The sequence below is a fragment of the Crocodylus porosus genome, unplaced genomic scaffold (genome assembly GCF_001723895.1).
Source record: "Crocodylus porosus isolate Cpor-Errol unplaced genomic scaffold, CroPor_comp1, whole genome shotgun sequence".
Lineage (NCBI taxonomy): Eukaryota > Metazoa > Chordata > Crocodylia > Crocodylidae > Crocodylus > Crocodylus porosus.
In genome coordinates, this window is record NW_017728917.1 from 33,547,204 (window position 1) to 33,561,386 (window position 14,183).

The following is a 14,183-nucleotide window of genomic DNA, read 5'->3' on the forward strand; positions in this document are numbered from 1 at the left end:
AGGGGACCAGCAGGCATTGGGGGAGTCCCTGTTCCCCCGAGCACTACCAGGAGTGACTAGTAATAACAGTCACAAGCTGGCAGAGGGTAGATTTAGGCTAGATATCAGGAGCCGCTACTTCACAGTCAGGGCAGCTAGGATCTGAAACTGATGTCCAAGAGAAGTGGTGCTGGCTCCTACCCTGGGGTTCTTTAAGAGGAGGCCAGATGAACACATTGCTGGGGTCGTTTGACCCCAGACCCCAGTACTCTTTCCTGCCATGGCAAGGGGTCAGACTCGATGATCTGCTCAGGTCCCTTCCAACCCTACAAACCATGAAACTATGAAACTGCTGACAAATAATGGACCAAATTTAGATATGATGTAAATGGTGGGGGGTTCATATTGGCAAATTGGTGTAAGCCTAGATGAGTTACGGTATATGAAGAAGATATATTACAGCCAACACAAGGAGGCTGTGTCCAAGTTCATGGTATTTCCTTAGACCTCCCAGAAAAGTGCCACTATGACATCATAAGCATCTGAGTTTGGGTACCCAGATATATATGAAAAAAGTATAAAAACAAATGCTACTACGTTTGTGGAAGAAGCATAGGCTCAACTTCCTTCACATTTAAGGAATTCTTGAGAAAAGAGAAAATGAGGCTTTTTCCTCCATAATTTAAAAACCAGTATCTGACCATGTTGTGAGGGCTGTGACATTGCATTATTTTTATCCTAGGTTAATAACCCAGCATTTCTGGCAAAGTAAAGCATGACTTCCACAAATACTGAGCTCATTAAAATGAGTAACTATTTTAATGTCTCTCACTTTTACATGTCTTTTCCTTTCTCAGCAAGGACTCTGAAAATCCTTTAAATTGCAATGAGATTTCTATATGATCATTTTTGTTCTACCAAATTAACAGAGAAATAAAAGACATAGCAGTACATAGCTGTCAAATTCAATTATCTACCTCTTCTTCTAAGTTAGATATTTCATGTTGGTTTTGTTTTTGTTTTCTGGCAATACCCTTTAATACTTTTTTACAATTGTTTTAAAAGGAGTTGTGATCATTTGTACTTTTTAGTATTTTGATTTCAAAATTTAGAAATTTGCATCTTTACTGTTTTACTCCCACTTTTAAAGTAGAAAATTATACAGGGGAAAAAAATAAAAACCTAGACTCAACTGAAATTTTTGTCAAATGTCTGCTGAAATTCTAAAAGAACAAACATTTTATTGAATGTTTTGAAACAAACAGAAGCAGAGTTGCTTCAGACTTCAATATTCAACATGTAATTCACTAAATTATTCAAATAATACTTTAGAAATATTTTGGTTTTGCTGCCTGTATTTTCCTTGACTATCTAAATATACATCAGACTTGACCTGCTTCTTCTTAGTAGCACAATTGATTTTACTTTGAGCTTCTAAGATATGAAATATGAGCCATTCTCTCACAAAAACATATTAGAAATAGTCAAATGAAAGGATAGCTATCAGCTATTAAAAAGCACCCTAAGTATAATCCTATTGTAGGCCACTTCTTGTGACCATTATGTGGTAATAAAATTTGAAAAACAGTTAATCTAAAATGTAATTTCTTAACAACATATTAATAAGAACCTTACATCTCTATATTTAGAAAAATATTAGTGGACTTATCCACTATAATATAAAATATATAATAAAAGTTATTATGATACATGAGAGGATGATAAACTATCTGCTAGTCAGTTAATCAATGAAACTGCTAAATTCTGTTCTGCAGCATTTTACAGTACACAAGAAACTAATCTAAATAAATTTAGTTAGTCTTACAGCACTTTATAGACATGTTATTTTTAGTGGTTAAGAAACATTTAATAATAGAATATAAAAGAGTTGCAATGATTTTGAAGTTTCAGAGGTCCCATTGTAGATATTTTTTGTAATAGTGGAAAGCTTTTCAATACATCCATGAGGATAAGTAAGTATACGTAACTGTTATATAAATGATATATAATGACTTAATGTACAATTTCTTCAGAAGACTTCATCTCTGGCTTGAACATTAGAATATTACTTAGAGAAGCTAGATGCTTTCCTGTTGGCAGGGCCAAATGAGTTGCACCCTAGCATTTCATAGATTTCATACACATTAGGGCTGGAAGGGACCTCAAGAGATCATCAAGTCCAGCCCCCTGCCCCAGGGGCAGGAAGTCAGCTAAGGTCAAAGGATCCCAGCAAGAAAAGCATCCTAACATTCCTAGTATTCCTAGGAAACTGAAGAAATTGGCTCAGATAATTTCAGAGCCATTGGTTTTTGTCTTTGAGAACTTCTGGAGGTCTGATGAAATCCCAGATGACTAGAGAAGAGCAAGTATAGTGCCCATCTTTAAGAAAGCGAAAAGGAGGATCCAAGGCATGAATGATGTGTGCCCCTGGTGGCTGGGGCTCATGGTGGCAGCAGGAGCATGGCAGTGGTGGCGGAAGCAGCAGGAGTGCAGTGGCGATAAGCGTGGAAGCTCGCACAGATGACGCCGGCACTGACAGTGGCAGGGATGGGGGTGGCAACCACCAACCAAGGGTGGGTGACCACCTGCAGCATCTGCCGGCAGCAGCAGTGGTGGCCAGTGGGGATTGCAGATTTCCCACAGATGCCACTGGCAGTGTTGGCAGTGAGGTGGCAAGCAGTGACTGCCTGCAGACACCACTGACAGTGTCACTGGTGCCTTTTTGCAGGGGGGCCACCGCCATGCTCAGGGGGTGCATGTGCACCCATGTGCACCCCCTACACATTGCCCCTGATCCAGGGAATTACAGGCCAGTCAGTCTGAACTTGATACTTAGATCATGGAGCTGGTCCTCAAAGAACCTATTTCAAAGCACATGGGGGGAACAAGATGATCAGAAGCAGCCAGCATGAATTCACCAAGATAAAGTCATAGCTCATGACCAACCTGATAAAGTGACAGACTCTGTAGTGAAGGAAGAGCAGTAGATATGATGCACCTTGATTTTAGCAAGACTTCTTACACTTTCTCCTATGACCAAGAAAGATAAGTGATCCAGCTGCCTGAAGCTTTGGTTCAGCTGAGTGTGTGTTTGTTTGGTGGGTGGGTGCTCTGAGAAGCTGGGAGTGAGTGAATGACTGTTGACTGCTGATTGTGATTGCTGTGGGATAGCTGCCTGGGCCTGAGTCAGCCCAGGCCAGGCTCAAGAGGGTATAAAAGGGGACTCTCCAGGCAACCAGGGAGCCTGTGACCAGGCAGCCAGTAAACAGGGACTGTCAACAGGAGCAGTTTCCAGGCAGTTAACAAGCCAGTTCATCGGCAGAAGTACACAGGATATTCTGCCACAGATTCTCAGGACCATAGGATAAGGTAAGTGTGGCAGAGGGAGCCAGTACAGCGTGCTTATATTTGCATAGGCAGGCAAGCAGGAAGAGCCAGGAGGAAGTCTTCAGAAAGGGTAAGGTGAAGGCACCACATACACACACACACACACACACACACACACACACACACACACACACACACACACACACACACACACACACAAAGGTGTAAACGTGGAGTGCTGCTAGGACCTCTGCCCACAGGGCGCTGCCTTCCCAGGGCTCCTCTGAGGCCTCCACCCAGACAGAGCCCACAGGGGAGCTGGCATCACCCTGCCTCCTGGCCTGTGGGGGATGCCCAGTGGGGCCAGAAGGGCAGGGAATGGGGGCCCCCATGCCTGTCTTGCAGGTGCTTATCTTAGGGTCTTGGATGCATGGGTGAGGGAGCTCCAGGAGGAGGTTAGTAGGCTGCAGGGGATCAGAGAAGTGGAGGGTGAAATTGATGGGTATTTCCTTTCCCTGCAGGGCCAAGCACCAAAGGGAGAAGCATCCCAGGAGATGTCCTCCACAGCAGAATGGCAGAAGGTTCACTCCAGAGCCAGGGCTGCTCGCAGTGGTGCATCACCAGTTCCCCCAGTCCAGCTAGAGAACAGGTATGAGGCCCTGGTGACACTGGAGGAGGAGAAGGAAGGAAAGGAGGAAACCTCTGGAGAGAAGGCCACTTCATACACTGAACAGACTGAAGGAGGCAAGTTGACCCAGAAGAAGAGATGCTGAGTGCTCGTTATAAGCTACACCATCCTGAGAGGTACAGAGGGTCCCATCTGTCACCAGGATCCCTTGACACACAAGATCTCCTGTCTGCCCGGAGCAAGGATTCAGGATGTGATGGAGATGATCCCGGTCATTATCCGGCCCACTGATTACTACCCCATGGTACTAATGCATGTGGGCACTAATGATGTGGCCAGGAGAAGCCCAGATCATCTGATGAAGGACTACCATGCTCTGGGGGGCAAGCTGAAGGAGACAGGGGCACAGGTGGTCTTCTCATCTGTCCTTCCAGTGAGCAGACGTGGATGATGCCATGAGACCTGCATCAGACAGGTCAACTTGTGCCTTCAGGAATGGTGTCTCAAGGTGGGCTTCGACTTCTTGGACCATGACCCATACTTCAAGACAGGAGATATGCTCAGGTGGGATGGGCTTCACCTCTCCCACAAAGGTAAGAGTGTGTTCTCTTTCAGGTTGGCTGATCTCCTCCGACGGGCATTAAACTAGGCTTGTTGGGGGAAGGGGAGGATGAGGTCAGAGGGAGCCCTGAAACACCAAACCAACTGTCGCCCACAAGAACAACCCAGCCAAGACTAGCAACAAGCACAAGAAATACCCAGGTAAGAGATGGGGGCCCGGATAATCCTGGGATTACGGGGGCAGTGCATACACCTTCAGGAGCCCTTAAATGCCTATACACTAATGCTCATAGTATGGGGAACAAGCAGAAGGAACTTGCCCTATTGCTAGCTAACACAAACCCAGACATAGAGGGGCTCACCGAAACATGGTGGGATCCAACACATGACTGGGTGGTGAACATCAAGGGCTGTAGGCTGTACAGGAGGGATAGAACAGGGAGAAAAGGGGTGGGGTGTGGCACTCTATGTCAAAGAACAATTCACATCCTCAACAAGCAGCACTGGTTCAGAGGAGGGGCAGACTGAAATGTTCTGGGTCAGAATACAAGGGGGGTCGGGTGGACAGGGACTTAACAGCAGGGGGTCTACTACAGGCCACCCAACCATGGAGAAGAGCTAGACTGGGAATTATCAGGTGAGCTTGTGGAGGTGGGTGGCCTAAACTATCCAGATATCTGCTGGGAAGAGCAGTCAGCCAGGTCTGACCACTCACGTAGGTTCCTAGCTGTGTTACAGGACCTCCATCTAACCCAGGAGGTGCACAGTCCCATCAGGGGAAATCCCTTGTTAGACCTGGTCCTGGCCACAAGTAACAGCCTGGTGAGGGGACTGAGGGTGCTCGATCACCTCGGCGATAGTGATCATCGCCTATTGGAATTCACCATCAAGCACAGGGTGGCAAAGGTCTGCAGCAAGACAGCAGCCCTGGACTGCAGGAAGGCAGATTTCATTGAGCTAAGGAGACTAGCTGGGGAGGCACTGAGGTCCCAGAGGGGTGGGGAGTTGAGAGTCCCAGAACAGTGGTCGTTCCTGAAGAAGACGATTCTCCAAGCCCAAAGGGTGGCAATGCCAACACGGATCAAAGGGGGCAAGAGTGCTCAAAAGCCCCCATGGCTAACCAAAAGCACCCAGGAATGTCTCAGAGCTAAAAAGGAGGCATACACCCAATGGAAGGGAGGGGCCATCACCGAGGAGGATTATACCCCCATTGCTCAGGATTGTAGGGGTGCTGTTAGGGAGGCTAAGGTAGAGGTGGAACTGGGACTAACAACCCAGATCAAAGATAACAAGAAATCCTTTTTTAAATACATAGGGGTTAAAAATAAGGTTCTTGGTAATGTGGGGCCTCTGCAGGACATGCTAGGAAATCTGGTAGTCTCACCAGACGACAAAGCTAAATTATTTAACAACTTTGCCTCCATTTTCCTGAGAAATGACCAGGTCATTTCCCCACTGGGATCCTCAATGGTCCCAGGGGAGGCACAGCCAGGCCCAGGGCCAGAGAGGACCTAGTCAGGGAACTTCTGGTGAAACTGGACGTGTTCAACTCAGCAGATACTGATGATCTCCACCCCAGAGTGCTGAGGGAATTAGCAGAGGTCATCGCAGGACCCCTGGCACAGCTTTACAAGCACTCATGGTCCTCTTGTGAGGTGCCAGAGGACTGGAAAAGGGCCAATGTGGTCCCCATTTTCAAAAAAAGGAGGAAGGAGGACCTAGGAAATTATAGGCCTGTTAGTCTTATCTTGGTCCTGAAGCTCTTTGAGAAAATTATCCACGTGCACATCTGCGAGGGGCAAGCAGGGGAGTGTATGCCTAGGGGCAACCAACATGGGTTCACAAGAGGCAGGTCCTGTGGTGGCCTTCTGTGACCAGGTCAAAAAACCCTTCGATGCAGGTGTCACGGTGGACATAATCTTCCTGGAATTTAGAAAGGCCTTCAACACTGTCTCTCACCCCATTCTCATTAAAAAATTAGGAGATTGTGGTGTCAATGCCTACACAGTCAGATGGGTCAATTAGCTGGAGGGCGTCACCTAGAGAGTGGTGGTGGATGGGTCATTTTTGACCTGGAGGGATGTGGGCAGTGGGGTCCCCCAGGCTCAGGCCTCAGGCCTGCACTGTTCAATGTCTTCATCAGCGACTTGGATGAGGGGGTGCAAAGCACCTTGTTCAAATTCACAGATGACACTAAGTTGTGGGGAGAAGCGGGCATGCTAGAAGGGAGGATCCTGTGTCCCCTATGGCCTCAGTGGAGAAGACTAGGCGTAATGGCCTCAAACTGAAGCAGAGAAGCTGAGGTTGAGGATTAGAAAAAACTTTCTGATTACGAGGATGCTTAAGCTTTGGAATAAGCTATCTACAGAAACTGTAGAATTGCCATCCTTAGAAATTTTCAAAAGCAGGTTGAATGACACTTGGCTAGGATGGTTTAGTCAAGGATGATCCTGCCTTCAGCAAAGGCCTGGATTAGATGACCTTGGGGAAAACAGTGGATGTGATATACCTTGACTTTAGCAATGCTTTTGATACTGTCTCCCACAGCATCCTCACAGGCAAGCTAATGAAGTATGGATTGGATGAATGGATTGGACCAAAAGAAATCTCATGAGGTTCAACAAGGACATGTGCAAAGTTCTGCACTTAGGATGGAATAATGCTGTGTGCTGGTACAGGCTGGGGGCCAACTGGCTAACCAGCAGCTCTGCAGAAAAGGACCTGGGGGTTACAATGGACAATAAGCTGGATCAATGTGCCCTTGTTGCCAAAAAAGCTAATTGAGCTGCATTAGTAGAAACATTGCCAGCAGATTGAGGGAAAGTAATTATTTGCCTCTATCCTGCACTGGTGAGGCTGCATCTGGAGTACAGTGTCCAGTTTTAGGGGCCTCACTACAGAAAGGACATGGACACACTGGAGAGATTCCAGTGGAGGGGAACAAAAATTGTTCAGGGGCTCAGGCACATGACTTCTGAGGAGAGGCTGAGGGAACTGGGCTTATTTAGTCTGCAGAAGAGAAAACTGAGGGGGGATTTGATAGCAACCTTTAACTACCTGATGGGGGGTTACAAAGAGAATGGAGCTAGACTGTTTTCAATGATGGCAGATGACAGAACAAGTAGCAGTGGTCTCAAGTTGCAGCAAGGGAAGTTTAGCTTGGTTATTAGGGTAAATTTTCTCACTAGGAGGGTGGGGAAGCACTGTGTTTTATCTAGAGAGGTGGTAAAATGATCCTTGGCGGATTTTCAGGCCCAGCTCAACAAAGCCTTGGCTGGAATGATCTAGTTAGAGCTGGTCCTGCTTTGATCAGGGAGTTGGACTGAGGTCCCTCCCAACCCTAATTTTCTATGATTCTATTATTTTATCTACATGTAGGCTTTACTGCAGAATTGACTAGCTCCACAGTAAAGCATCACTGTCTATATGTGCAGCACTACTAGGCCACAGTAAACTAATTGATTCTGCTCTAGGATAGTACTGCCCGACACAAGTACTATTCTATAATGGAGTTACTTAGTGTACCATAACACATGTATAGGTGGTGACTGGGGCTGGTTGGGCTTCTCTCTGGGTAAATGATACCCAAAATGTTTGTCAGGGACTGCTTTTCACTTCCTTGTTCCTAGAAAGACTAATTACAGATGCCTCCAGGAAGAGCTGGGAGACACGGTTGGATAGTTTTCCATTTCATAGACTCTGGTTCTTTCAGATTTTAATATAAATGGAACAGAACTTGATTCCCTTTGTGTGCCTAAATGGCAGTTTTCTATGCATGTACCTCAAATGTTTTGGCCCTATCTTTGCCCAGTGGACATGCAGACATAGACACATACACCAAGCAGTCTCAGTTGGCTTTGCACTGACCAGGTACATATACTTTTACTTGTGCATGAATCCAGGAAAATTAGGTGTGTATTTTGAGGGAGAAGGCCTTCTCATGTTTTAGCCCCAGTAAGTGAAAGGTGAACTCATCCAGGAATGAGACTTGAGTTCTAGTCTCTCCTCCCCAGTCTCCACAGAGGTTTTGAAACTGTTTCTCCAGCCACCTTGCACAATGCTATAACCACTTTATGGTGTCTAAACAGTAAGGTACTTAAATAGGTATTTCTCCCGGTTCTTCCCCCCACCCCATGGAATCTACCTTTGAATTGTGTCTTTCTGTTCACTGGATCACAGTTCAGTTAAGAATGTCTTTCTAGTTGCAATTCTGAGGTGATGTAGCCATGATGGTCCAAGCAATATGCAAGAAACAAGGATTTGGGGTGGGGTGATACCTTTTATTGCATCAACTATATAGTTGGGGGAGATCTTAAACAAGCTCTCAGGCACAAGTAGCCTTCCTCATATCTGGGAAAGAAGGAAACACAGTTTGAGCTAAGTAACAGACAGAATGCAAGTCATTGTTCTATTTGTTATTTAGCACAAACTGTATCATTTTCTTTCCCAGACCCTTTTATGCTTGAAAGATTGCCTAAGATCTCTCCTGACTATATAGTTAGTCCAATAAAAGATATCATCCCCCAAAATTCCCTGCTTTTCTTAGTGGCTATTAACTCATTCCCAAGGTGATGAATGAGGTTCAGGTTTTGATGGAAAGGACTCTTTTATATGATCTTTCAAAGGACCTCACCTCAAATTTATATTTTTTTCAAGACTTTTCCATCAACAAATATGTACATGTATAAAGTTGAAATAATTTTGAGTTGTGAAGATTATTTTTAGCCTTTAAAGTACAGAAGATAAACCATTTCATTCCAAAGGGTCCTGAGATGGGTTTCTAATTGCATCATCATCATCATTAGCAGCCATCAGTCTCAGGAGACCATGAAGATTATACTTTTGGTGGGTTCCTGGGTACCACCATAGCTTCTTGAGTGGCTGAGGAGCCCAATGAGCAACAAGCAGGCCCTTCAGCAAGTTGCACATACAAACTTGCTTAAGGTTGCACCAGCATGCTGAGTATGTACCATCTTGTCTTGCCTGTGTCTGATGCCTGATCCGATAGTATCAGGACCTATTGAATTGAACAAACTGGCTCCCATCTCCCAGATTAGCTATCATTTTACTATTACTCTGATGATATTGAGTGCTTATGGCTCCCATAGTTGACAGCTATTAGAAGTTTCGTTCATTTATTTACAACTTACATTCATTAGCATTGGTTCCTAGATTAAATGCCCAGTTTGGTAGCATTATCCTACCAAGTTTAGTTAGGTAACTTTCTTAATTTCCACATCATTACCAGGTTTTTACTAGCCACTTACTAGGGACAAGGGATCCATAAGGAGAACTACCAAAAGAAAAAAAAGGTTATCTACTTCAGAGCAACTGTAGTTCCTGGAGTTCTGTTCCAGTGATCCTACACGTGAGCTAGACAGCAAATTGTTTTCCCATCTCATACAATTTTTCAAGATTTAAAAAATGTGTCCCATCCTGAGTTGGGATTAAAAGTTAGACTTGGAAGTTTTCATAAACCATAACTTCAAATACATTTTCAGACTAGGTCATATTAAAAAGTTGTGTGTAAATAATTTTGAATCTTGATTCTGATTTTCATCTTGTTATTTTTTGCCTAAGTGGCTGCATCTACATGTTGCCGATATGGTGACATATGGTGGTGTACTTTGCCTCTTGGAAGTACTAAAGCATGGCACAGTACAGATGGTTACTGCACTGTGCGCATGACGTATGGTTAAATTTTGCTGTTATGATGACGTAGCATACCGTATAGTGACATAACGTGTTGCTTCATCACCGTAGGGTGACGTGTAGACGTGCCTAATGTTTACTTGACTTTCTAATGAAAAAGTAATTTTAAACTAAAAAATAAAATTTTCAGTTTTAAAAATGTCACAATGGTATGTTTTAGAGATTTAAAAAGTTGTTTGAAATGAAAAATACTTTTAGACAAATCCCCACCAAAAGTTTTAATTTAATCAGATCAGAGTTCTCTGGCGAAATATTTCATCCTGCTATAGCCTGCATCATCCTGGATTGTATGAGGTCCTTTAATTTAAGATTTCTTCTATACAGTAAAGGAACTGAGTGGTATTTTGGGTTACTCCATCCTTTATGCCCAGTCCTAAAAAGACATTATTAATTAACAGACTATGATTATGCATTCACAGGCATAGACATCAATAGTGGAATCTACATGGACAGTACCTCTAGAAGAATACAGTTACCTTGAAGTAAGGGACCCCTTATTTTGCTCTTCAACCACAAAAGGAATTATTCCAAGTTTATTATTTTAATGGGAGAAGTGAATCAAAATCCTTTCCCACTGGATATAAAAAGGTATTTCAGTTATGAATACCACTTATGCATAGAGCATCTATAATATTTAAATATCCCATTATATAATTATGTTGATGTAAACATTTGTGGAATTAGCATAAAAACTATTATTATTATTTTATCAAACATATAAAAAAGTGTATCTTTAATCCAAATTCCTATTACATTTTGGAACTCCAGTGTGGAAGCACAGTCCACTGAACTCAATAATGTAATAAAAATGCTTTTGGCCTCATATAATGGCCTACAGAAGTCTGCTATGACATGAATAGATTACTTTTTTAATATTTACAAATATAATTTTGGTCTCTGGATTACAATGGAAAGGTCTTCAGTATTTTGATTTTTTATGCTATATTTTATGCCTATCATTCAACTTCCTAATAATTTTCTAAAGCAAGCACAAAAGGATTTTCAGTACCAGCCATCTGGATAATTCAATTATTTTAATAGAATGCTGGAAAAGTTATCTTAATTGTAAAACTGAAATAACTTTTATGTTGCTGAAGTAACCTCTGCATCATAGTAGCAACTAAATTCACCACTAAAGAACTAAAATTGAAGTTCCTAAAGTCAGAAGTAATAAAAAAAAACCAATCTTTTTTAAATAAGATTTTTAAAACTACATACTGATGCCCAACCAAAATATCAGGAGCTAGCTATTTCAATCAGAAATTCAACTGCAATAATACAACATAGAAGCAATTTTGCAACTGATATTACAAATCTAATTCTGACTGCATTACATTTCATTCAAAGCTGCCAGAACTATAAGGGGATGGAGAAAAATCTGTAATATATCCCGCTGATAATTACCTACTATTTCTTTATAGGCTATTTTCAGTAATGAGGTCCTGCATCATCATAATAAGTGTACACATTTGTATCTTATAATGAACAAGCACCCTAAAAGAACATCAATAAACAATGCATCAAAGCCAGAACTGTTTGACACAACTTCAGTGCTTGCAGAAATACTAAAAGAAAGTGACACAAAAACAAAATTCACATTTCCTCCATAGTGCAGTGTACAGAATTGCTTTTGTTGTTATCACATCTGAGTAAGAAAGAGAAGCTAACAAAATATTAGCTAGGCGTAGGTAAACTACAGTGTATTTGCAACATTCAAACCTCTTGTCATGAAGGAACTCAGAAAATAATGAACAGAAATGAGTTCTAGGTTGGTTACAAAGTATTAAAAAGAATGCCATTGTATTACTTTTTGCCAAAAAGCTGTCTTACAGAATTCTCATAAAAACAATGTGCCAACAAAAGAAAAACAGAAAACCACCTAGAGAGTTATATAAATTAAATGGAAAATGCTGATATTTCCACTTAGTGCAACTAGCAAAGTTCCCTGCACATTTATATTTGAGATCTTTCAGTGAATCATTATAAAAATGTCAAGTTTACTAAAGCAGATGATAAATAACAACCTAGAACAGGGCTTGGCAACATAGAGCCCACAGAGCCACTGGATTTGGCCCACAGAACTGGATGGCTTTGCCTTTGTCCACAACTACAAGAGGGTAAAGCAGTGAGGAGCTGTGCTGGGACCAAGCAGCTCTCCACTAGCTGGAAACTGCTCATATCACCAGTGATGAATTTGAAATCAAGAAAGACAATGAGTGGATCTGGATTTCTGGCTATAACAAATTAGGAAGTGCTGCCCAGTTCCTGAATTAGAATTAATGTAATTAAACAACTAGCAGGAAAGAGGCTAAAAGTTAAATTATACATATTCATCTTCATGGAAGTTGGTTTTAGAACTATTAAGAAAGACCTGGATAGCCTAAACCAGGAATGATCAACATTTATGAGGCCAGGGGCTGCATACCCCATGGACCATATCAGTGGGAACCAGGGGAGCCAGAGCATGGTGAATCATGGGTCCCCGGGCCCACTTACTGAATGGATGCCCCTGTTCCCTGCTTTCCCATGCAGGCATTCGCCTACCGCCACTGCACCATGCACCTACATGGGCATCATTCTTCCACCACTATGCCACATGGCTCTGGCCTTAGGCTCTACTCCATGTGCTGTACCACCCTATGCCCCAGGAAAGCAACAGGCTGTGGAAAGCCAGAGGTCTACTCCTAAGTGTCATTGTCAGTCTGTTTGATGAAGCTAATTAGAAAAATGGATACCAAAAAAGAAGAAAAGCAGTTGCAGGAAGATGTACAGTTCCTTAATTTCACATAAGTATATGCTAGTATTGAGACATGAAAGTTAACACATACCTCTGGCCTTACTGGATCTTCAATACCAACAACACAAATGCAGGTCAGGTCAGTTAAAATGTCATTTTCATTGTCCCAGTCTGGTTCTGGGCTGCTGCTGAAGTCCCGGTAAGCAATACATATAGTCCTCAGTCCATCACAGGCCATAGGTTCAATCACTTTCTTTACCATCTCATCTCGGTCACGAGGTCTGAAGATACGAGGTTCACCTGCTGCATTAAGGATTCTAGAACACCTTTAAAGGAAGGGCATGCGTTATACATGTGAAGTTCCATTATTCAGTTTGTTTTCAAGGTATTCATCCAAAAATTAACTTTTTTTGTTTTTATTTTTAAAAATATTTAATTTGCAATGCATTCCACAAGCAAAACAAATGGATTCACTATTCTAGGATATAACTGTTTTATACTAAAATGTCTTTCCAATTCCTGCCAGATTAGTAATGAATACTTGAAACACCTGTTTAGGTTCCAACTGAAAACCAAACAACAAAGGTTTGAACCTTTTCTTATTGAAGTCAATGAAAATTTAGTGGTGTCAGATTACCCCAGGTTGTTACACCATAAATAAATATAGCAAGAGACACAGTAGACTTACTTCTTCAGAACTATTTCAGAAGCACCTTTGCTGTACATTCGGAAACTCCCATCTGACATTTTAATGACAGTGCTCATTGACTTTCTCACTGAGTTAAAAGTGTACACTTTGTAGAGTTTCTCCTCAGGAATTAGATTCCGAACAGGCTGGTAATCCTGCTTCAAATTCAGAACAAACCCCAAGAGGCCGCACTCAGTCTTGTTGCCTACCTGACGAGGCAGGCCACCTTCCCTTTCTGGTGGCTAAAGAGAAGAAAATATCAGATTTGAACCCTTCATTTAAAGAAAAAATTGTAGTACACAGTATTCTGCTAGCTCACTAAATAACAAGATACCAAGCAACTACGTTATTTTCTATGTAAAGTCAGGGCTCAGGCAATTTTAAAAGAGAAGCAGAAGTTCCTCTGAACTATAACAAACTAAAACCCATCTATTTCATAATCTATTTGAAACTGCTTCTATTTAAGTAACCAAGCAGTTCTCTTCCACATTTCTTACCCTTTGGCAATTCAAGACTTTATGACGATCATGAAATATGTCATTAAAAATAAA

General features: G+C 42.4%; 1 protein-coding gene across 6 annotated transcripts in view; it reads right to left on the reverse strand.

Moving 5' to 3' along the window:
• The window catches only part of ATP2B2 (ATPase plasma membrane Ca2+ transporting 2), a 512,499-nt gene that overhangs the window by 124,983 nt on the left and 373,333 nt on the right, over positions 1-14,183 (reverse strand). For all 6 annotated transcript variants that reach the window (XM_019537048.1, XM_019537047.1, XM_019537046.1 and 3 more), the window contains 2 exons: positions 13,633-13,874; positions 13,036-13,270 (listed from right to left, as the gene is read on the reverse strand). In XM_019537048.1, coding sequence (XP_019392593.1) covers positions 13,036-13,270; positions 13,633-13,874 — 477 coding nt within the window. The remainder of the gene's footprint in view (positions 1-13,035; positions 13,271-13,632; positions 13,875-14,183) is intronic.